Here is a 24,824-nt window from a genome sequence, read left to right on the forward strand (position 1 = left end):
ATTGAAAATTCAGCTTATTCGATGTCCAGCTACGTCTCGTAAGTTTCATCCCTGTCCAGCATAAATAAATTCGCATACAACATGCATTACGAGCCGCATACATCCAAACAAACTATCACCCAAAGAGTTATTTTCCCGCTGAAATCCAATTTAATTGTTGTACTTGTACTTTTAATTAAACATTTAGTACGTTCTTTCAGTTTCAAAAATCAAAACAAATTTTACTAACGACTGATTCGCAGCACATAGCCACCATTCGCACTGCATGCGACTCAAAGGCCATTACGTATTTAAAAACTATATACATGGCTCGATGTATCGCACGCCATCACGCCTAAATTTCGACCAGCGGGCAAAAAATACGAAGACAACGAAGGCCATTAATTTTTTTGTAAGAAAGGAGCGTATTCTTCTATCCCACCCCTCACCTAAAGATCAACAGTAAAGTACGTGACTTTGCGACGCGATAATATCCTGTGAATTTTGCACGATTTCGTCGGCGATGTGCTTTTATCGTAATAAACAATCTCTCGCCTATATATAACGTATAATTTGTACAAAGCCGTGCGGCGCGATTCTATGATTATAAGTATTTTACACGTCTTGGGCACACATCGTCGCACGGTACATGTAATACGCCGAGAAAAGCTCGACGCGTCTGCGGCTCGAGTAGTTTATATCATACCTATATTATAAAGCACACATGAAAAGTCGTAATAGCCATTGCCATCTGATTTTCGTCGTCTTCGTCTCTTGACGAAGCTTATAATGTGAAAATGACTCGGTGCTCTCTTTCGTTATTAATATACGGTGAAAATTTCGCGTGCATATAGAAACATAGTGAGCCTAGAGCGCACTGCACACACGCAGCGACATCACAAAGTTCTCCCTTTCTCTCTCTCTACATTCCGACCCGTTACTACAATTGAGTGAGTAAAAAAGCACGCGAGAGAGAGAGAGAGAGAAAGAGGAAAAACTTGGGTAACGAATGGCCGCGAACGAGTTTTTTTTTCTTTATCATCTCGTTCTCTCTTTTAATGCATACGGGTTGCTCGTCGTCGTCGTATGAATGATACATGCAAATTCTGCGCATCGCGAAATCTCGCTCTCGTAGCGCGTGTTTTATATCTATAGGTAGCTGCTGCGAGTGGTCCGCGTAGTACGAGACGGTAAGAAAACGAGAGAGAAGAAAAGAAAATTAAATTTATATTCACCCACTCAGGACTGGAGCTCGTGTACGCGCAGCCGGTGAAGGCATATGAGTAGATATACATGAGGCCAGTATAGTAGGCAGCTGCACACAATATGGCAAACTTTATATTAGCGCGCGTGCGAATCTTTCTCTTTCTTTCGGGCAACTGCGTTCACTGTAAATATATTCTACGCACTTTTGCTTAAACTTTGCCTCTGCTTTACCACTATTTATTTTGATTAATCCGCGTTCTCTCGACGCGAAACTTTTTAATCAACCCGTCAACCCGTGAAAAACAAGCGAGCGCGCAATAATGATCGTACGATTCGCAGTCGTCACAGACACTGCGGTCACTTTACAGATTTGCCTGCGCGTGACGAACAACGAAGAAGGGTAATTGCGGGTCTGATAGACTCCGCGCTACGATTGGTCGGCGCCTCGACCGAGGTTCAAGTTTCTGCTGCTGCGATTGATGCCTTTCGTAACGGCTATTACTGCGTGATCGTATCGCTCTCTCGCTCGAACTGCGTGCGGTGCGTGTCCGTGCGAGTTCGTCGTTTGTTTCGGTAAATACTGTGCGACAAGCTGCAGCGTTAACAACCAAGAAAGTGATCGTCTCGACTGTGTCAAGTAATTATTTTCGTGTTGATATAGTGCGCTATTAAAACCATGTCCGACAACAAAGTCGACGTGTACGGCGGTGCCGGGGGCTGGTACGACTTGGATTCCGAACTCAAGTACCACCGTGAAATGTCAGAAAGTGCACAAAATTCGATTGACATATCTAAATTTGTCTATCATTCGAACATAACCCTGTACTTGCTCAAATTGAAAAAAATACGTGCAACGATCGTTGGAGAGTTCGAGCAAAATCGAGGCGATCTTATCCGTCAACTCGGTTCCACGGTCAAGGGATGGAAAGGCCAATATCCAAATCTTAAAAAATTGTTACGCCGCGAAGAAATCGATTGGCTCCTCGTGCAGTGCGTGAATTCCGAAAAGGAATACGAACTCGCCAGTTCTGTGCTCGAATTCGTCGTCAAATCCGGCTACAAAGACGAAGACGGCGGCCAGCCGCTATTGCGTCGTCGCACACCGGTGCATCTCGCGTCTCAAAAGTATTGGAAGCATCGCGCCAAGGATCTTGTCCCTCATCTTTTTAAAATATACGACAGGTTCGATGTGAACCACATCGACGAGGATGGATTGACGCATTTTCACGTGGCCTGCGAGTATGGCTTGGAAGACGTCGTCGTGAAATTCCTCGAGCTCGGCCAGGTGGATCCGAATTGCCTCGTGGAAAAGACGGGTGACTCGCCGTTGCACTTGTCGGTGAGATGCCATAAAAAAGTGACGCGATTGTTGCTGGGACGAGGCGCGAATCCAAACTCGGCCAATTCGGAAGGAGAGACTCCTCTGCACATCGTGAGCTCTGCACATTATGATGATGAGTATGATTTAGCGAAGATGTTGTTCGAGCTCAGCCACGAAAGATATCGGCCGGTACTGATCGACGCCCGGGACAACATGGGTAATACACCACTACACCGGGCTCTGTTACGAAGTCACGAACGCCTGGCAAAATTTCTGCTGAGAAATGGCGCCGGTCTGAATCTGGCCAATAACGACGGTGACACTAACCTGCACTTGGCTCTGCGCCCACATGGCTACAACTGCCAAGAAGTACTGGAATCGCTGCTGAGACGCGGCGCCGATCCGACTCTGACCAACGAGAAAGGGGAGACTCCGCTGCACGTCATTTGTCAGCAAATCGACAGCGGTGACTACTCGGCGAAGATATTCTTCAAGTTGTGCGACGAGCAACGTCGAGTCGTGCGGGTCGATGCTCGGGACAAGCTGGGCAGGACACCACTGCAATGGGCAGTGGCGAGTGTCTTGACGGATACGGTCGATTTACTTTTTGCTCGCGGCGCAGACATGTCTCGTTTCGTTTTTCCCTCTGCCGATTACTTTGGCCAGAAATTCAAATCATGGATGGATCCTTTTATGCCATGTTTCGACTTGTTGCGTGTAGCATCGAGGGCGTTTTTTATCGTCGAAAGTCTCGAGAAAAGGGGATACCGACTTATCCGTAGCGACGCCACGACGATCATGAAATTTCTCGATGAACGCAAACTGTTCGAGAAATATCCGGAACTCGAACTATGTTGGTACGAAGACGAGTTCGCGAACGTCATGAAGAGGATGTGGATAAAACGGGGCTTGTCGTTCCACGACTCGATCCTGTCGCAGCCCGAAGAGGCGAGAAAATTACTCACGTTGAAAGACTACTACGATTTCACGCACCATAACGAAACATGGATGTACTCCTGGAGGCATGTCGAGGCTTGCGCTCTGTATCTCTGCCAGATGCTCGTGTCGAGAGAATTTTTCCTGCGTTGGGCGTTGGATTCGTTCTTGGAGCTGACGCGTTATCGGCTGCCGATTCTCTGCTGCGACATGATCATCGAGGAACTGACGAATCAAGATTTGTGTTATATGTGTTTGGCGGCTGCGAGACCAAGCCGCAAGGACAGCGAAGCAAGTTTAATTCATCTTGACAGCAATAGACCGGTGAGGACTAGGAAGGCACCGCAGAGGCTACAAATTCAATGGTGAAATTTTGGGAAGGTTCTTTTCGGGCCAAAGCTCAGACCAACAATTGATATAAATAAAGAAATAAAATAAAAAATATAGATTTAAATTTTTTGTGTGTTTTATATTTCATTTCACCCCTTCTCCTTCCTTTTAAGTGACATAAAGAAGTTGAAATAAAAATAAAAATTGTTGCACATCCGTATGTTGCACGTTAAATAATAAAAATACGAACGTGTTTTCAGAGTAATTGATCACAAATAGTCAGGCTCCCCCTTCGCTCGTTCGTTTGTTTGGCTCGCGCTGCTGACGGCAGTGTGCCACTGTGCGTTCGTTAGTTGGTCGACTTACGACGCTGAGCAACGGTAAACAACAACGAGCGATATCGTAACTGCCTCAACTATAGTACATTGACTGCGGCAAGTGATTCTTGTGGAAATAATATCAGACGACTGTGCGTGGTGTGTGAATAGTGCGAGAAAAAAACATGTCCGACGACGAAACTGACGTGTACGGCGGTGCCGATGGCCGTTACGACTTTCTGTTCGAAATCGCTAGACGCACGCAGATGATCTCGAATTTCGAAGTATCGGACAACATAACCATGGTCAAAATAATGGAATTGCAGCATCACGGCAAGATACTGGTGAACCTGTGCAAACTGGAGTTGGTGCGCAATGCGGTCGTTCGAGAGATGAAGAGCGAACACAAAGTCAACCTCGAATCCGTCCAGCAGCGTCTGGTAAACTGGGAGGGTCAGTATCCGGATTTGCGAAAGATGTTTTGCCGCGAAGAGATCGACTGGCTTCTCAAGCAGATTGTGAGGTTCGCCGAGATAGGGATCGATCCGAGGCCCTGCGTCGAGTTCGTGCTCAGGTCCGGCTACAAGGACGAGCCCCTGTTGAACGAGGACGGCGAGCCACTGTTGCGTCGCACCACCGCGCTGCATCTCGCGAGTCCCGCGTGTGGCCACGACGTCGTCGAGCGTCTGTTTGAAATTTACGACAGATTCGACGTGAATTACATCTCCGAAGAGGATGGATCGACGCACTTCCACGTCGCCTGCCAGTTCGGCGTGGTCGACGTCGTCGAGAAATTTTTCGAGCTCGGCCAGGTCAATTCCGATTGCCTCGTGGAAAAAACGGGCGACACGCCGTTGCATCTGTCGCTGACGTACGGCCAAGTGGACGTGGTACGACTGTTGCTGAGACGAGGCGCGGATCCCACTTTAGTCAACTCCCAGGGCTGGACTCCTCTGCACGCTCTCTGCGTGAAACCAGATGTCCGCAACGACGATAATTTGGCGGAGACATTATTTTTCGTTGCCAACGAAGCTAATCGTCGAACGATCGATATCGACGCCCGAGACAAGGTGGGCCGGACACCGTTGCATTTGGCCGCGGGCCACGGCAACGGCGAATTATTCGAGCTTCTGCTGAGACGTGGCGCCAATCCGAATCTGGCCAACGCCAAAGGAGAGACTCCGCTGCACGTGCTTTGTCACCGCAACAACGTCCACTTGGCTGAGCTATTTTTCAAGATCGCGGAAGAAAATAATCAGGCCGTGCTGCTGGACGCCCAGGACAATTTTGGCAATACACCGTTGCACGTGGCTCTGTACCATAGCACCGGCAAGAGAATGGCCGAACTTCTACTGCGTAAAGGCCCCGACTTGACTTTGGTCAACGAAGCCGGAGAGACAATTTGGCACATGGTTTGCCAGGCAACGAAAGACGACGAAATTGCGCAAGACGACGAAATTGCGCAAATGTTATTCAGGATGTGCGACGAGAGACGTGAGCAGGTGGAGCTCGACTCGTATGACTTTTGGGGATACACTCCGTTGCACAACTTGGCGACCGTCGGCCACAATGTGGCAATGTGCGAATTGCTGCTGGCGAGAGGTGTCGATCCGAACGATATGGATTACAAAGAGGGGCGCACAGCTCTGCACATCGCCTGCAACGGGGAAAATATCGATCTCGTGCGGACGCTATTGAACCATCAGCGGATTGAGCTCGACATCCGCGACCAAAAGGGTAACACGGCGCTGCACTTGGCACTGGAAAACGACCAGGAAGAAGCTGCAGAATTACTGCTGAGAAACGGAGCCGATCCGAATTTGGCCAACAACAAACGAGAGACTCCGCTGCATATCACTTGCAAGACAAGCTGGGACGATGAATCGGCCAAGTTTTTCTTCGAAATTCTCGACGAAAGGCAGCAGAGAATACAGATCGACGCCCGAGATGAATTGGGCAATACACCGCTGCACTGGGCTCTGTTGTGTGGTCATGAGAAACTGGCCGCATTGTTGCTGAGACGAGGCGCCGATCCGACATTGGCCAACGACAAAGGAGTGACTCCGCTGCATATCGTTTCCAAGGCGAGACTTTTCCAAGACGAAGACGTGACGGAGATGTTCTTCGGGGTCTGCAACGAGAGACATCTGCAAGTGGAGGTCGACGCTGTGGACGAAATTCTCGAGAAGAGAGGATACGACATGGACCTAAGCGAAGCCCTGCAGGTCTTGGAATTGTTCACCCGGCTCGGGCTGCTCGTCGAGTCGACGGAGGCGCACGTCGAGTGGACGGAGGCGCTCGATAATTTCTGGCGCAACGACCAGCACTTCGCGAACAAAGCGATCGAGCTAATAGTAAAGCCGGGCTTGACGCTCTACGAACTGATCCAGTCGGAACCTAGAGAGGTGACGAAGCTGGTAACGCTGAAGGAGTTCATCAAGTTCGTTTGCACTGTCCAGTGGGACGACGTAAGACTTCCTAGGGCCTGCGTCATTCATGTGTTTGAGAAGTTGTCGAGAAGATTTTTCCGCAACTGGGCCGTGGTATCTTTCATAAAGCTGATACATTACCGTCTGCCGCTCGAGTGCTGCGAAATGGTCATCGACAATTCGAATATGCAGAACTGGGATCTTCGCACAATCTGCTTGGCAGCCGCGGATGAAACCGTCGAATACGGCAATAGTAATAGTAGCGATAGTGATAGGGATTTAAGCGATAGAATCACTTGTCGCGAAGAATGACATCTTTTAGTTAATAAGGTTATATGTAATAATATATTATAAAAATATCTGATCCATTGGAAAATTTGAAAAAAATAATAACACTGCTTTTAGTTATGGAACGTTATATCTTTTTCAATTTCATATAAATTTTATCCATGTAATTAAATAACGTTGAAAATAATGTTAAAAAATATGAATATGGCCTATGGATTGAAAGAAAAGAGAGACTCGACAAAGTAGACATTTTTTAAATTATTCTATTCTCATTAGCTTTAACAGTTGATCGCGACCGACGACTATAGAAACTTTAGTCGTGACACGAGAAATTGCATGCATTATGCCGAATTCGCGCCTCGAAACTTGTTTCCTTTTTGTGGCTGACTCGGGTGGAGTTATATCGATGAGCCACGTCAGTCTTGGTCCCGCAGTTTAGTTCTCCGCGATATTTCGAAACCAATGCCCGAGTTCTTTATGTCTTCCATTCGGCAAATTAGCAGCCACTCTCCTAGCATTTATCATTTATTTATATTATCAACTTTTCCTATATTCCCTAAGTTACAAACGATAAGCATAGCTATAGCGATATATTTAAGTGAATATGCAGTTTTTTTATGTCTGATGTTATTTAATAATTGTATATTTTTAATATGAATCTAATAAATAAATTTAAAATATGAATTTCCTCCTTTATATTATTGACAAACACTGCTAGACGAATTGCTATTCAACGAATTTAAGATTTAAACAATCACTCATTCAACATTCATTTCACTCTTCTTTTTTCTTGTTCTCTCGTATTGAGTGTAAGTTAATACAATACCAAATATTATGTTTTAAAATAATTGATCGTCACTTTCACGTGAGCGGCGAGTACGGCTCAGAGTAGGCCGTCGAAAACTTTCTCGAGCACGGTCAAGATCCCAAGTGCGTCGTCGCGTGAGCTATTCGACGCTGCACATGAAACGCGAGAATTGTCAGAGCAAAGAAGTAGTCGTCGAATTGCTGCCGAGAATAGTCGCGACCCGAATCGGTGCTGGCCGATGCGAAGGGCAAGCCTGGAGCTTGAGACGCGATTGAAGTGGCTACAGGTGTAATTAAAAATCCAAATTAACGTCCGGCGCTCTGATTACCGTCGAGCGTCTCGAGAAAATGGGATACCAACTGGACCGTAACGACGCCACGACGATCATGAAATTTTTCGATAAACACACGGACTGTTCGAAGAATCTCCGGATTCCGAACAACGTTGGTACGACGACGAAGAATTTGTGAGCAAATCGAAAGAGATTAAATGGTTAATCCGAGCCTTTCGCTGTACGACTTGATCCCGTTGCAACCCGAAAAGGCGAGAAAATTACTCTCGGATACCCGCGAAAAAATAAAAAAGATCTTTTTAAGATCTTTTTAAGAACGTCTCAATTATGAGCCTCAGTGAGATGCTTTGAGATGTTTTTAAGACGCTCAACAATTGATTTTTACTGAGACGTTTCCGAGATCTTATAAAGATGTTTTTTTCTCGTCGAAAAAGACTTAAACTTGACAAAAAAACTGGAAATTATCTTTTTCGGCGAGAAAAAAACATCTTAATAAGATCTCGGAAACGTCTCAGTAAAAATCAATTGTTGAGCGTCTTAAAAACATCTCAAAGCATCTCACTGAGGCTCATAATTGAGACGTTCTTAAAAAGATCTTAAAAAGATCTTTATTTTTTTTTCGCGGGTAAGGACTCGTACGAGTTCGCGCGAATTATATGGAAGCTATATCCCGAAAGGCATCGGGAGGCTTGCGAACTGCGCCTGTGCGTTGGATTTTTTCTTGGGAGCTGACGCGCTATCACTGACTGCCGATTCTCTAAAGATCATCGAGCTGCTGATTAACGAAGATTTGTATCGTTTTTGCTTGGCTGCCAATCGAGGTAAATGAAAAAGTGAACAAAAATTTTTTCCCCTTCTCCGCCAATATGTAACGATGATGAATGCAAATACAAATGATACAATTGTTCGAATGCACCCGCACGCGCGTGGCGCACGGTCGATTTATTCAACGGAAAGAAAAAAAATTACCCCATACCACATTATACCGCATAATATACTGTTTGTCATACGTAACAACACACATATCTACCATAACATTGAGCTATTTTCTCGTCCGCACAAATCGATTCGATCTCGGCTCTATGTAATACATCAACGGCGTCGTGCAGGCAGACACGTTTTGCGCGAATCGTCGTCGTCGTCGTCGTCGTCGTCAGGCCAAAGTATACCAATTTACAAATTTGCGCACGCGTATATATAGCAACGGCGAGCTACATTATACACGACGCGGCGAGGCAAATATGTTTACAAGTTGTGTGCGTGTGCCTGTGCGTAGCTCAATTTGCTCTACATATACCATAGTACGAACGTCCACTTCCCGCGAGATAGACACGACGCGCGGGGGATGATGCGTCGGAGAGGGCCGAAATTTGCATAATAACGACGAGTACACGACTGCACATGGTATATCGCAGTACTACACATACGTGTGTGTATATATGCCGGATATATAAACTGTTTACGTTTGCGTTTAATGCCTCGTAAATCCCATCGTCCGTATACGCACACACACATCGTACGTATGCAATCCTCCCTTCGCTCGCGAGCTCGATAAGATTATTTTCGAGTGAGTCGCCGCCTCCATATACGACGTAAACAGCTTTGACGCGATCGGCGTTACTCGGACTTGGACTCGAGATTTATTATTTGCTCGCGCGCACTATTATTTATATGTGTATTATCGATCGGATTGATTTTATATATTCTCTTATTCTTCTTTGGGGCGGGTATATAAAGCGCAATTGGCATATTTATCGGCTGTCGAGAGACTGGCTTCGCCTTTTTTTTGCTCTCTTTCTTTATTCTCTGTCGCGTTGCGAGCGCGCGCGGGGGTAAGCTCGCTGCGATCAAAAGAATATTTATCGCCGCTAAAAGCCGCCATCGGCGCTCGAGTCTTGAAAAGTTCGCATGTACAAATGTATTATTTATAAAAACGCACGCGTTCGACTTTTCGTTGAATTTCAAGGGGCTATGCCATCGTTGCTACTTCGGGTTTTCAGTAAATTTGTTAAGAACTCTCATCGGATAGAAAATTTCGTTTCTTAAGTGTATAATAAAAATTATTTCAAATATATACATAGCATAACACATTACATTAATAAGCAGCGATCTCGTTTGTTTTGTTTACGCGATCGCGATCCGACCGGTACGCTGGCCATCTCGCGTTTACAATCTCAACTTACACGACGGCGGCGTGTTTTTCTTATGGGCGTAATTAAATGTAATTCAGAATCGTATATATATCTTCTGAAGACGAGTGACAATAAGTACGAATTTTTTTCATTTCATCGACGATATTTTTTCAGTGAATTGACCATTTTGGAAAATATGATATGAAAAACCAATTAAAAATATATTTTTATGGACGTTATTCAATTATTTAGCGAACGACGTATCTTGTTTCCCATGTCTCATTATCATATAAAAAGGGGACCCTAAATCAACTTTTTTCTGAATCAATTTATATTTGAATGTTGTACTTAATTTTAAAGACCTTTTACCATTAATACGTATAAAAATTGACGCCATAAGTTTAATGATGTACCGATATATAAAGGACTTTATATTAGTTTATAAAATTTAACTACCAAAGAAAAAAGATTCAACGAGTGGATGACGAGTACGTAAATTTCGAACAGCCGATAATCCAGCATCATTCGTTAAGAAAGAAACAACAAATCAAGACGCGTTCAAGGTACAGCTGCGAGAATAAGTTCGATACGCCATTAGCGCGTGTCGCGACAAAGACGTCGTTGGATAAGAGCGCGCGAAACAACGAATCGATCCTCACTGTGCAGCCTCGGCGAGGCGAGCGCGATAATCAACTCGATAGACTCGAGAGAGATTAAGCCAGAGGACGTAAAATCGAACAGCTCCTGCGTATATATCTCTCTCTCTCTGTACACTGAGAAAAAAAATTCATTGATTCAATGAAACGTTTAATTGAATACAATCTATGAAATAATTTCATTGAAATAATCTTTTTTTATTTCATCCAACAAAATATTTAATTGTTTTTACCAAAGTTTCATGAAAACAATTAAATATTTTGTTGGATGAATGAATTATTTCATAGATTGTATTCAATTAAACGTTTCATTGAATCAATGAATTTTTTTTCTCAGTGTATATCCGCGTTAACATTGTAAAAGCTCCACAGCAACGAACAGCTCTCTCCTCGAGCGATGTTTAATATAATAATAATAAAATAAGAGGAAGAAAACAATTAATTTCCACTTCGTTCTTTCAATCATCCTTTCAATTTATATATCCGAGGGAAAAAGGAGAGATAGAGAGAGAGTATCCACGCGCAAGCTCGAGCGCTGTTTGAAGCGAGCTTTTCACTCGAGCTTTTAAACGCATTTATATCAAGTTATATATCGCATAAGTCGAGGGATCGAAAAATAATTTTCAAGTTATTTAAACTCGCGTCGTGTATACATATCTAATAAACGAATTTATCCAGTCGATTGAAAGCTGTTTTCTTGATACATACGTGTGTGTGTGTACGATTAAAGATTTATGTAATATGCAATATCTATATGCGTCTGTATGTACTAGTAAGCGCATATGTGGCTCGAGTTTGATATTGCTTGGCCAGCATCAGCAGCAGCAGCAGCAACAGCAAGATCGAATCAATCCCCGCTGCCATATAGCTTCAATTTTAACGCTTGGATTCCCTCGTGGCGGTGGTGGCGCGAGATATACTCTTCGAACTATAGCGCGTATAGATAGATAGATAGAGATATTGTACGTACGAAGCGACACTCGTGCCTATATATAGCACACACAAATACGCCCGCGCCGAAGAGAGAGAGAGATTAAGTCTCCAGGAGATTTTTTTTTCCTACCCAGGCAGCAGCAAGCCTCCGCAAGCTCGAGCTTGCGCGCCTCTATGTATGTAGGCAGAGCTAGCTATATAGGCGCGCAGTTATAGGCCTGGGCCAATTCTTTCGCTTTTTTGCGCGCAGCAGCAGCAGCAGCAGCGGCAGCACACGATCACAAAGTACAAGAGAGGCTTAAAGAACTCTAGCTGCTCGCTGAGCTTTCGGGTTCCGATATCGGTATATACTTTATAACGTGCGCGAGGTATACGCGATATGGAAATAGCTATATATGTACGAGCGCGTTTGAGCTCTTGGATTTTTTTCTTCTCTTCTCTCTCTCTTTTTTTTATTTCTTTGCTACTACCTTCGTCGTGTGAGTGTGTATAAGTGTGTAGTGCTGCCGAGCGAGGCAACGAGTCAATTTTCGTTCACGTCGAGCCTTAACCCATATATAATTTTCGCTCGCTCGCTCTCTCTCTCTTGTCGAAACAAAGCACTGCAGCGGTGAGCGAGCGAGAAACTTGAATACTCGCGCGGGCGCACCACTGGCAGCACATAATCCAGAGGAAAACTCAATCTTCCTAATGAAAATGTCTTCGAGCCTCTCGCCGTTAGAGAACCAAGCGCGCGAGAGAGAAAGGGTAAAAATAAAGAAGAAAGAATGTATAAGCGAAGAGAGCGAGTGAGAGAGAAAGTCGACACAGGAGTAAAAAATAGCGCTCGACTTGCGAGCTTGCAGCGCGCGCGAGAGGCTGCTACTACTGCTACTGCTACTGAGGTGTAGAATAGACAAAGAATTTCACGCGTTTGGGCTCTCGCTCTTTCTCCGGTGAGTATAGAGTTTCTCGCTCGCTCGGCACGACGACGACGACGACGTGTACAAAGGATGAGAGAAAGAAAGAGAGCAGGAAAGAAAGACGTCGAGTTAAGCAGTGCGGTTTTTTTCTTCTTTTTCTCTCTTTTTCTGCGACGGTATATCGCGTATACATCACGTGTATACACATAACAAAAGAGGAGAGAAAATAACACACGTGTATACGAATGCTTACGTATGCTCGCGTATATATTCCCTTAAATCGAGGCCCATTCCGCATAGATGCTGTTTTCATTCCTCTTTATATCCTTTTTTTTTATTCCTCGTCGAACGCATATATGTATGTATCGTGTATATAATACAGCACGTGTATATAAGGTGAAAGATAGGCCGATACGGGTGTATAAAATACGTTAATGGCTCGGAACCGTATAGTTGCACACACTCGTACATACATCAGGTAAATATAGTTTTGTATACACGTGTATGAATATAGGCGCATATATACGGACGTTAATCCAGATGCCCTGAGAAACGACCTATTTCGGTGCGCAACGTGCGCGCATGGAGCAGCAGCTACGAGCTTCGAGTTCGACCGCGTACACACGTTAAAAGCATGAATTCGCAAGCTCGCTCCGCATCCGCACACGAGTGTAGAGCGTATAGTATTTGTATGTACGTTCGAACCACGTCAGCTACTCTCTCTCTCTCTCTCTCTCTTTAACGGCTCTCTCGTACGAAACGAGATAAATAATATTCAACGCGTGCTCCATTTTATTTTATTTATTCTTTTTTTTTTGCCGTTCCGCAAGCTCGCCCGTCGTGTCTGCGTATAACGTCGATTGGTTCCAAATAATCCGGCGGGGAGCAGCTTTGATTTAGTTTGGCTCGTCGCGCGCGTTCTCCGATCGCGTGCAACCGGGTGATGACGATTCTCTCTCTCTGCCCGCAGCAGCAAAAAAAATATGCTCTTTTTTCCACCCCCTCCCGCATATAGCAGCGCAAAGCTACTACGTATCGGATAAATTAAAAGGAGCCAAAAAAAAAAATTTTTCACAGTCGTAAAAAAAAGCTCCGTTCTGCCTGATCTCTCTCTCTCTCTTTGGCCCTCCTCCTCTTCGCTCGACTTGAATATAACATAGGTCGCTACATAATATATCGCGTTATCGGTACGGCGTATCAGCATCCTCTCGTCCGCGTATGCATTACGCGCAAACGACTGATTTCAATGAACGCGATCCGATCCTCGCGCGCACAGATCATCGTGTGTGGTTGTGTCGGTAGTGCACTCGCACTCACACGTTACACTCGTGTACGTATAGGTACTCGCGCGCTATCGATACACGTATACGTATATGATACTCGACTCGCTTCCTCGCGTGTAGTCGTCGTCGTCACCGGGGTGGCCGCTCATACACACACATACGGAGTCGCGGGGGTGTATGTGTGTGCGAATGCACGAGCTTTCCTTCGCTCGCATATATATAAACATAGCTCTAACACAGAGCGACGGAGCGGCTCTAAAAATAGCTCAGGCGCGCGCGGAAAATAGCTACCTCCCACCCACCCAGCGGCGGCGGCAGCAGCAAGCACCACCACCACCACCACCCCTGGAGAGCGATCGACTCCGTGTGTGTGCGCGCGTGGGAGTGCAGGGCTCGTGACCCCCATGCTCGGCGCGCTTTGACCCAATGACCCGAGCAGCAGCAGCAGCGGTATATATATGCGTGTAGTACGGCAGCTTGCACTACGGCGTCGTCGCAGTCGTCGTACATATACACACACACGCACAACGATATATGTACGAAGTCTGACGGAAACGACCGAAACATTCGTTGTACAAACTCTCTGTCTCTCTCTCTCTCTTTACGCGCGCGAGCTTGCAAGCTCTCTCTCACTCGTCTATTATATATTATATCATCGTCGTCGTCGTCGTCTTTCGCCATGCTCTTTGTCTCTCTTGAGAGACGTTTCTGCGACTGTATGTAAGCCCGCACAGGGAGAGAAGATAGCTGTGTGTATATGTTAAGTATTATCCATGCATCATTTTCTTCTTCTTTTTTTTACTCTCCTAGACCACTCGTGCATGTAGTACACACACACACACACACACACTCTCTCTCTCCTGCACAGCATGCGTACTGCACACTACTCCTTGTGACACGATGAATTTATATTTGCGATATTTTTTTTCTCCTTTTTATTTTTCGACTTCGTTCATTTCATGAATGTTTCGGTGCCTTTGAATTTACGCATTTCATTCGTCGTGGTCGTCGTTGCTGCTTTTTTGGAGGCATTTTCGATGTTTTTCTTTCTCTTTATATCTGTTTTGCCAAACGAAAAATGGTTATTGCAACGCTCGATATTTATAGGATATGTATGAGGATCGAGAGAAAGCGAGAGAAAGAGTTGCTTTCGACGTTTGACGTCGTACTGCAAATTCGCGCTAATCGAGCTCGAAAGGCCAAAAAAAACATTTATAGCATCGTACAGAACTAGTTTTTGAAAAAGTCGACTTCGTTATTAAAGATTATTTCTTTATATACGGTACACGTCGAAACGCGAAAAACGCTCGACGGGACGAGAGCTTGTTTTTCATTCGATAATAATAACAAAATAATGAAACAAAAAAAGGGGGAAAACCATTTAAACAATGCATCAAGTTCTGGCATTCGTGTATGTGCTATGTGTACGCGCACGCGTGCAAGAAAATAACGTTATTTTTTAACGTCGTTCCAATCGTTATGCGAAATTAAGTTATGTACGAGAGCTTGCGCGAGCGGAGAATGCACTGCGTGCCCTGCTGCTGCTGCACCTCTCACTCAAGCGCGAAAATTCAATTGCCGAGTTATCATTACGTTATCTCAGTTCGCTCTTTCTTTTTTTTTAAGCTTTTGTAAATCTAGCATAATGCTGGGGCTCGTGCATGTATATCGCGTGTTTACACGTAAAATGAGTAAAAGAAAAGAAGAAGAAGCACGAAAAAGAAAAAATTGAATGATGAAAACTCGCTGCTGCTGCTGCTGCTCGTGATATATAAATACAAACAACGTATGCACGCGTAAACCGTACAGCACATAGTGCAGGATATGGGATATACACTCTAGCTCTTTCCTCGAGAGCTCGCCGTTTTTTTTTTTGCTTTCTTTTATCTTTCACGGCTACTACCTACTCTGCCTCTCGGTCTTTCTCCGCGTATATAGTTATAAAAATGCAAAGAACGTTAAAGTAAACGCAACGAGAAGAAAAAAGACGAGAAAAAACAAAACTCACAAGCAGGATGAAGAATAAACGCTGCTACTACTACCCCCGTAAAAATTCGAGCGAATGTCGAGCTAGTGTGCAGTATACTACTTCAGCCTGCGCTGCGCAGTTCATACGTAATACACTCCTCTCAGTTCTACGCTTTCTCGATTCTTTCTTTTTGTTGTTGTTGTTGTTGTTCTTTTGTTTTGCCTATTCCTCCGTTTTTCGTTGGTACAGAGGTATATAGTATCGTTGGTGCGCGCATCGCACCGATATACTGGATTTAACGCTGATTTTTCAACGCTGCCACTGTGTATCGGGGTGGGCGATGGGAAGAAGAAGCAGCAGCAGCAAAAAGAGCGAATTAAGCCCGGAAAAAGAGAGGGATTGTCGCGCGATCGTACCTCGAATGAAAGAGCATATACAGCGATCGCCGTTCTCTTTCACGTCCTACTTCGGAGAGCCATTTGAATGGGTGAGTATTGCAAAAAAAGAGAGAGAACTGCCCTATACACTCACACGTACACGAACAAACGGAAATCTCCGAAAAGAGAAGGGAGTGAAATAATTATTACGATAGCCCAAGCTCGCTTATATATACGTGTGTGTATTATACGTATGTATGCACTTACACTCGTGGACAGAGTAAGTGGATCAAGCATCGATTATTAAAATTAACGTCGTGCATTAGTCTGGGCTCGTGTGTGTGTGTGAAAACGAACGTAAAAAAAAGATAAGGAAGGAAAAGCTTCGCTCTAGTGTGTGCACACACACACATATATATCAATCGTCGCAGGGATTCTCATGGCTAGACTAAAATAATTTATAAATATCGGCTTTTTTGCCGCTACTGCCGCCCAACTCGATGATTACAATCTGAATACTTAATCCGAACCTAGTTTCTCGCGGTGTGTCGTACCTTTATATACATGTATATATGTTTTTTTTATTTTCACTGATCCATACGTGCATATATCGTGCATTTTTACACCTGCTGAAACGTTATGTGTACGAGCAGTGTCGCGCGCTACACGACCTACATTTATAAAAAAAATAATAATAATAAATAAAGGAAGGAGAGAGAGAGAGAGAGGAAAAAATGTATTTACATAGTGCTCACGCGCAACAATACGCACTCGCGTTGATTATTACTAATGGCACATAACAGGTGTAAGCACGCAATTAGCTTATATATTACATTGCCATTTAAGCGCGGGGGGCAAACATTTTTGTTACACACACACACACACACACGTTATCTGGACTCCGGTGTGTTTATATAAAAGCTCTCGCAAGCTCGACGGCTCTTTCATCGTTCAGCGGGCAATTATTAAAATATATATACACCCACACACACTTTTAAGCGTAAGAGGCTTAACTTGAAACATTTAATATCCAAGGCTAAAACAGTTGGATTAATTAAAGGCTGTGCCATACAGACCGTATACATGTTTATAAAGTGCTGCGCTTTCGATGCCGCTGCCGCCGAGGCTGCTAATGTAAAAAATTAATTTTCATCCTTCGGCCTTATTATCATATATACGTACTTGGGGGCTTGCGTACCATATCTCGGCGCGCGCGCGCGCGTGTGTGTTTTAAAAAAACTCCTGACTCGAAATTTGCATGTATTATAACTTACTGCTGCTGATGCTCGTGCGGGCGATTTTTTCCTCGGGGCGCGCTCGCGAGCAAAGAAGAAATTTTACTTTACTCTTTTCCTCTTTCGCCGTCCGCACGCAAGAAAAAATGTACATTATTACGCGAACGAGATTAAAAACTGCAAGATCTCTGCGCCGTACGCGCGGCTATATTACAACGCTCGCCATGCGTATTATACGTATGTGTAACGAGAAAAAGTATAAGGAGCAAGAGAGAGAGAAAAGAAGACTCCTTACGTTTGAAAGCGAATATTGCGCGGACTGCTCTCTATGAAAGGCTGCGGAATTTATAAAAAAAAGAAAAAAAAGAAGCGACACTGCACATACAGCTCGTCGCGTCTCCTTCTCTGGTACACATTATATTGGAATATCCGCAGGCTGACTTTGGCGAATTTTTCGCTTCTCTCTTTTATATAATACATAATATATATAGTATATACGTGGGACGCGCTGCGAGCTTTTCTCCCTCTTCTTCTCTCGCAAGCTCGCCGCCCTTTTTTTTCTTTCATGCCAAAAATTATACAACGGTTTTTATCGAACTGCTGCTGCAGAGATATAGCGCACAGGTTGAAAAGAGGATATAGTATAAAAAAAAAAGCTCGTCCCGAGGTAGTAGCCCGGGCAAAATTCACTCTCGAGCTTGCGCGCGCGGCGCGATCGAAAAAACATCATCACCCTATTACGTGCGGTCCGCAAACACGGCTGGTAGAGGAGAAGGAGGACCATTAAGGCGCGCTGCAAGCTCTGCTCGCTCGCGCGTTTATGAATTCATCGATGTTTATGCCGCGCGCGCGTTCCGTTGCGGTAAGCATAATAATGATAATAATAATAATAATAAAGATGATAACCGTGGTGCTTGATGCACCGCAGTAGCGTCGGGGGGGTATGCAAAAGAAAAAAGAGGAGAGAAAAAAGCAGCAGCTTCATCTTGCGTGTATACACAAACACGCGTTATATATGTATTATGTGCTCTACGTTGGATATATACAAGCGGCGGCAACTTGTGTGTAAGAAGGAGAGAGAATTCCCGAGATTCCCGAGGCTGCAAGCGAAGGAGAGGCTCGAGCTATCCTTCCATCGTTCCCCTCTCGCTAGAGAGAGAGAGAGATTTTCCCTCCCTGAAAGAGACGCATTCCAGACGTCGTTCTCTTCGGGCTTTGTGTGTATTACGTCGTTTGACCCGTGCGCCACGGAATCGATGCTTTTGCTACGTACGATATATTATACGCGCGTATTACGTGTAAAGCGTCGAGCTTTTTCTTTTGTACATCGTATAATATGCATCAAGTATTAATAATCAAGCGAGCTTGCAAGCTCCGCGACACATGCTGGTCATTGTGCGCGCCGCTCGTCGCTATTTTATACACACACGATGTATATATAGGTGCTTGTAATATACCGCACGATGACGCGAAAAACTCATTGTGCAGCTTGGATGGGATAATAACGTCCCGCCGCCGCCGTCGCTACGTTGTATTTTAATTTGCTGTTTATACGGTGCGCTTCGAGCTTTTGTTTTCTTTCTTTCTTTAATTTTTTTTTCTCAGTTGTTGTATACAGTTGTTGCCCTGCGTAAAGTTAAAATTATCGCGCGCATACGTACACACACACAGTTCGAGCTGTTACGAGTCTATATACATTGTACACGTTATGTACGAGTAAGCGGTAATTGAATTCGGGATTTATGAAGCTACTACTACTGCGCGCGCTAACTGCCGCATGCTATCTGCTGCCGCCCGAGCTTTATATTGCGTATACGTATCGCGGTACAAATGAATCTTAGCCCCCGTCTGCAGCTTCGTACGTATATAAGCATCGATATTTACATGGACGTTCACCTAGTCGCGCGGCTCCTTTAATCTAAATATCACGATCACTCCGATCGCGCATTTACGTTTTATAATTGGCCTGAGCCATCTGGCGTTGCTTTTTCAAATCTAGACGCGGCGTCTCTCTTAGTCTCTTATCTGTACGAGTGTATATGTAAACATCGCATCAATATATATTGTGAGACTGTTTGTCGATATTTTGCAATCGTGCATGTATAAAGCGTGGTCGAGTTTCTTTTGTCGTCACGGGGTTTATACATGACTATCGAAGGTATTCTCGGACGCAGAATCGAATATTTTATACGTGATTTAAAAATTACTTCGAGTGTCTTGGTTATTGTATAACTTTTGGAGAGCGAATGAAGAAATAACAGCAGCGATAGGACACTACAGTGGCCTATCTGAGAATGGATTTCCTTTGATGAGCCCAAATTGAAAAATCGAATTGGAAATTCGTTTCTTCCCAATGATGGACTGCATAGAATATGCGAAAGAAATCGAGCCGGTTTCATCATATAGCAGCAGCGCTCGAGCTACTTCATGCGGAGAGCGTAAGGAATGAAGAGCATTCGAACACTTGAAGGGTAAGAATCTACTGAAAAACGTTATAAGTACCTTGAGAAATTTTTTCCACTTGTGAGTTTACAATACTCCATCAGACGGTGCAATCAAAAAGCTCAACGTCAAACACGACGTTACGATTAATCGTTGCTACAGTACAATTTAATAAAATTTTTGACATCTAATAAGCATGCCGTGTAAAAACAGCAGTTAGAAGTTAGAACTTGGACTGAATTCCACACAAAAAATAATGAAAAATGAAAAGAATCTGAAAAACCTCCTCCGAGTAAAAAACTGAAAATGCGTATACAGTAGTCGCTTCGACGATGTACCGCTCAACGTATATACGATATACGCACACGTCCCAATGAGCGAAAGTTACTCGGAGAGCTTAACATCGCGCGTGCACCTCTAGCGCCACTGAATAAAATCCGAAGCTGCGTCGAGCCTACTGCGTAGATATATAAGCGCGCTCAAGAATTAAAAGTAATTAAAATTGATGCGCTCCGATGCTCTTGCGGTGGTGCTGGTGGTGTATTAATGTATACAGAGTGCGATTCGCGTCGAGCGAAAAGCGAGGATTCGGAATACGGATCGCTGCTGCTGTTGCTGCTGCAAAGTGCACAAATATGATCGTTTAGCCGAGCATTTCACTCGAGTTTATATAATATATCGTACGATGGGGATAACGCGCCGACGATGAATGCATATCGCAATTTGACTGTCACGAGCTCGACGCCTAGAGAGAGAGAGAGAGAGAGAGAGAGAAATAGACTTTATACCAATGTATACATATAGCGACGGCATCAACGGCGGTAGTCATTTATATAGATATATGCACTTGGTCGAATCACGTGGGAGTTTGGGCAGATTTGGCATGTATATATAATATCGGAGACAAGAAGACCAGTCGTCGTCGAGCGAAGCAAAGGCAAAGGCAAAACGCGATCCGATCATCCGCAGCAGCAGCAGCGGCCCATTTCCCAGTGTGCAAAGTTACACACCGGTGTCTGTACAACCGGCTTTCTAATCTAAGGGGGATTACGTAACCGAGTAGGTATACACGCGAGATATATGTATATAATATTCGCTACGTGGCAAGTTTCTTCGACTCCCACTAACTCGACTCTCTCTCTCTTGTTGCCGATCATCGATTTGCTCCCCTGCGGCTAGAGGAGGACGACATTTTACGTCGAGCCGATTTCGTTTTTTCGTTTATTCAATTTTCCTTCTTCTTTTTTATCACGATAAGAAAAAAAGAGGAAACGCGCGTAACGATACGAGCCACGTGAATTAGCCATCGGCAGTTAAAGCTATATAGTATTGGTATATCAACGAGGCAGCGATTCATGGAAAAGCCGCGGCGGCGAGCTTGTATTAATGCAGGCAGGGTCGGCGTGCGACGCGACGCGATCGCAGCTCTATTACACTTACACACACACACACACATACGTACAGCGAGCAATCGAACTTGCTTCTCTCGTTGGCGCGTGTGTGTTGGTTGGTTGCGGTCTCGTTTCGATTTGGCGCAAGGTTGGATGACGCTCGCGAGCGATACATGTGAGCGTGTGTGAGTGTGAGACGCCCCGCGTTACATTACACACATACGCGCGAAACGTATCGTATATATTTATTATATGTACATACGGCGCTAAACTTTATACGTGTAGCAACTGTCATATTATTCGCGCAATATTATAGAGAGCCAATATTCTTCGTATACAAGACCGATGATACGGGAGAGGAGCATATCGTAAAAGTGCGTACATGTATGTACGAAAGCTTCGAGGATGGATCCGATCGTCAGCGCTCCCGCAAACACGAGCCGATAAATCGCTCGAGATATTACGTATATGCCAATTTCGGGGATATACATACGCAGACGAGCTTCGTTCTTTTTTTTTTTTCAAGCCGGGATACATTCGGGAGCAGAAGGCAATATGCATACATGGCAGCAGCAGCAGCGGCAGCGAAGATATAAGGTAATGTTTGCTGCTGCTGCTCAGGGAAAATCGACTCTCTCGTGCGCTGCGGCTGATATAAAATAGCTCACACACATCTCTCTCTCTCTCTGTACCACCACACGTTATTGTGCGCGCTTAAGTATCTATTACACGTATACGGCCAGGAGGATCGCGTCGAATCTATAATAGCCAATGAGCCGTGTACAATGCCGCGCACGATCATCTCTCCTATATGTGTGTGTTCACGTTGTAACGCGTACGTACGTTTACGGACGTATAAAGGCATCGCATTGCCGAGCAAAAGCTTTCGCAAGCTCGACTCTTGTCTCTATAAGCGTACATATCCATCGCTCGAGTCTCCCGCTCTCGTATATACTCACACACACACTCACCCGTGTATGTATGTGTGTGCGCGCTTCGAGAGTCAGTCGATCGATCGATCGTTCGCGTTCGGCCGGTAGCCAGCAGCAGCAGCAAAAGCTCTTGATGCTCTCTCTGTGGGTCAAAGTGAATAACCAGCGCGCGCGCGAGCATCGGCTACCAGCTATTTGTTTTACGTCGACTCTCTTTCTCTCTCTCGGTATACATATAGTATTATAGCTGGTAGCCTAGCTTTCGCGACGGTGATTCTCTTACATTTATATACAACGATCTATATCTATATCTATGTCGTCGTCGTATACGAGCATTGAAATCGTTTTTTTTTTCTTTACTTTTTTTGCACTCTTGCCGCCGCTGCTGCCGCTGCTGCTGTCGAAAGACAATTGAGCCAGTTGCAATCGGACACGCGGACCGAGCGGGGGGATGGGGGTTATTGTATTTATTGCAAAAGCTCCATTCTCTTTCTTCTATCTCCGTGAGTGTGTGCGCGCGACCCTGGACGACTGGCGGGTAAAATTACGGCACAAACGAGTACCGACAAAGTCCGAAACGAAGCCTTATAACACGCGTCTTCTCCCTCTCACTTACTCGTACGCTATATATACTACTGTATATACTACTGCTGTTGCACTGCTGTGTTATTTCGTGCGCGATATGCATCACACACGTACACGCGTGCTCTCTTTTTGCCTTCGAGAAACTGTTTCAAGAGCAAACGATTACTGCCATGACTATGCTATACTGCAGTAGCACCACCACAGCTGTATAACCGCACGTATATATACGTACACACATACACAGACAAATACGTAGGGTGAGGGTGAGAGAAACTAATGCAGCAGTTTATGGGAGCTCTACGAGCTTGGTAGCAAAGTCGGAATTTATATAATAAATTACAGCGACTTGATTTTGGCCTCACCGCAAAAGCTCTACCCCTCTGGTGACTCGGGACTGCTGCTCACTTGTTTTTATTGGACAAAGCTCGCAATTTATCGTTCGCCCGTGTATATACAGTATACGCAATTGTTGACGTGGGTTTAAAATATATAAAAGCTAAGAGTTGGCGTTGTCATTTTTCAAATACTTAACAACTTTTTTTTCCTACCTTTATACGAGATTACTCGAGTTCGTGGATATATAATAATGTAATGCAATTTACCTTTTTTTTTTTAAATAAAACTTCTCTAGAGAAGTTTACGCGTAAAAATCAAACGAGCACTAACTGCTGTTCCAAATCACGATACTAATTGATTCTAGAAATGAGTTGTATTTTGTTAGAAAATATTAAAGTTCAATGTTCCCAATTTTTTTTGTACAGTAACAAGTTTCATCGTGCACAAAAAGTATAAGCTTTTGGACTCCATCAACAGATGGAGTATTATAAAATCGCAAGTGCTCAAACCAATTTCCGATTATATACATAATTCCTTATATATAACATGTATTCTCGTTATTAATTATGCAGTTCAATTTTTCTCTAGATTGTGAACGAAAAAATGTCAAAGAAAACGCATGAACTTTTTCCGAATTTGTCGAGGTAATTTTCGAATTTCGAATGCGACATTCTCGACTGGCGCACGGCCGTGTATGAACGTATAGCTACAGAGTTTTTCATCTTTAGGTTCGAGAAAACTCAAAGAAAGCTCGGGAGCGAAATTACTCGCAACCCATGTAATAAAGTGCCACCCTAGTATTTACAAAACATTATCAAAGACTTTTAGATTTTTGCGCAATAGCTTCGCCGATAGATGGAGCACTGTAAACTCGCGAGTGGCAAAATAAATGTCTTGGGATATATATAATCTGCCGCTGCTTAGTCCATCGTCGAATTTTCTGAATGGCGCCACACCTTCGCGCCCCTCTCAGCCCAGATTCGCTTCCTCATCGAATTCGGTGAATTGAATATTTTTCAATTATACAGATCGACGCTTCTCGGTATATACATCTCGGTATAATAATGATTGAGAGCTGTTTGCACGCCGATGACCTGGAATTTTTTTTTCCGCGGTGTTTGTTTTCATTAAAAACAAAAAAAAAAGAAGAAAAAGGTAAATATTTATATAATAACGACGAAAACCTCGCCAAACAAACGTCACTTAAAACTCTAATTCATTAAGCTTTTACCTACATACATTTTCGCAGTAGGCTAAAACGTGTCGAAACTCAAGCCAAGTTATAAGACCAATTAGACGTCGTTTCAAAAATTACCCGATCTCCTTTTCGACCTCTCCCTCTGCAGCAGCAGCAGCAGCAGCGGCTATGATCGTTTATATAATGTATACACACGAACTGCCTCTGCTCCTACTGCTGCTGTACTGCTGACCCGTCTTGAAAATTGTAACAGCCCAACGACGTGTTATCGTGTATAGCACGCCGTCGTCGTCGCTGCCGCTACATTGCTGAATAGTCGAAATTATTTAAATGCAATCAGGCAGCAGCAGCAGCAGTAGGAGCAACTGGGCACGTTTGGCCGGATGCCGAGGGCGAGGCGAGAGCCGAGCCGAGCTGCCAGCCGTACACAGCTGCTCTCGATACTCTAGGTATATATACACCGCCACTAATGATACACGTGTTCTTTCGCGCGTGTTACACTGCGCAGCGATCGTACGTACAGACGTACACGTAATTTCGAGCTTTT

General features: G+C 44.4%; 2 protein-coding genes across 5 annotated transcripts in view; one reads left to right on the forward strand and one right to left on the reverse strand.

Annotated features, from left to right (window-relative positions):
* LOC106649168 (potassium voltage-gated channel protein eag) overlaps positions 1–24,824 on the reverse strand; it is a 127,969-nt gene that overhangs the window by 81,783 nt on the left and 21,362 nt on the right. The gene's annotated exons all lie outside the window — the stretch shown is intronic.
* LOC106649156 (ankyrin-1-like) lies at positions 4,131–7,467 on the forward strand. Its single transcript, XM_014366435.2, has one exon. The coding sequence runs from the start codon at positions 4,275–4,277 to the stop codon at positions 6,828–6,830; it is 2,556 nt and encodes an 851-aa protein (XP_014221921.1). The 5' UTR covers positions 4,131–4,274; the 3' UTR covers positions 6,831–7,467.

Source organism: Trichogramma pretiosum, unplaced genomic scaffold (assembly GCF_000599845.2).
Source record: "Trichogramma pretiosum strain Unisexual culture from Peru unplaced genomic scaffold, Tpre_2.0 scaffold98, whole genome shotgun sequence".
NCBI lineage: Eukaryota > Metazoa > Arthropoda > Insecta > Hymenoptera > Trichogrammatidae > Trichogramma > Trichogramma pretiosum.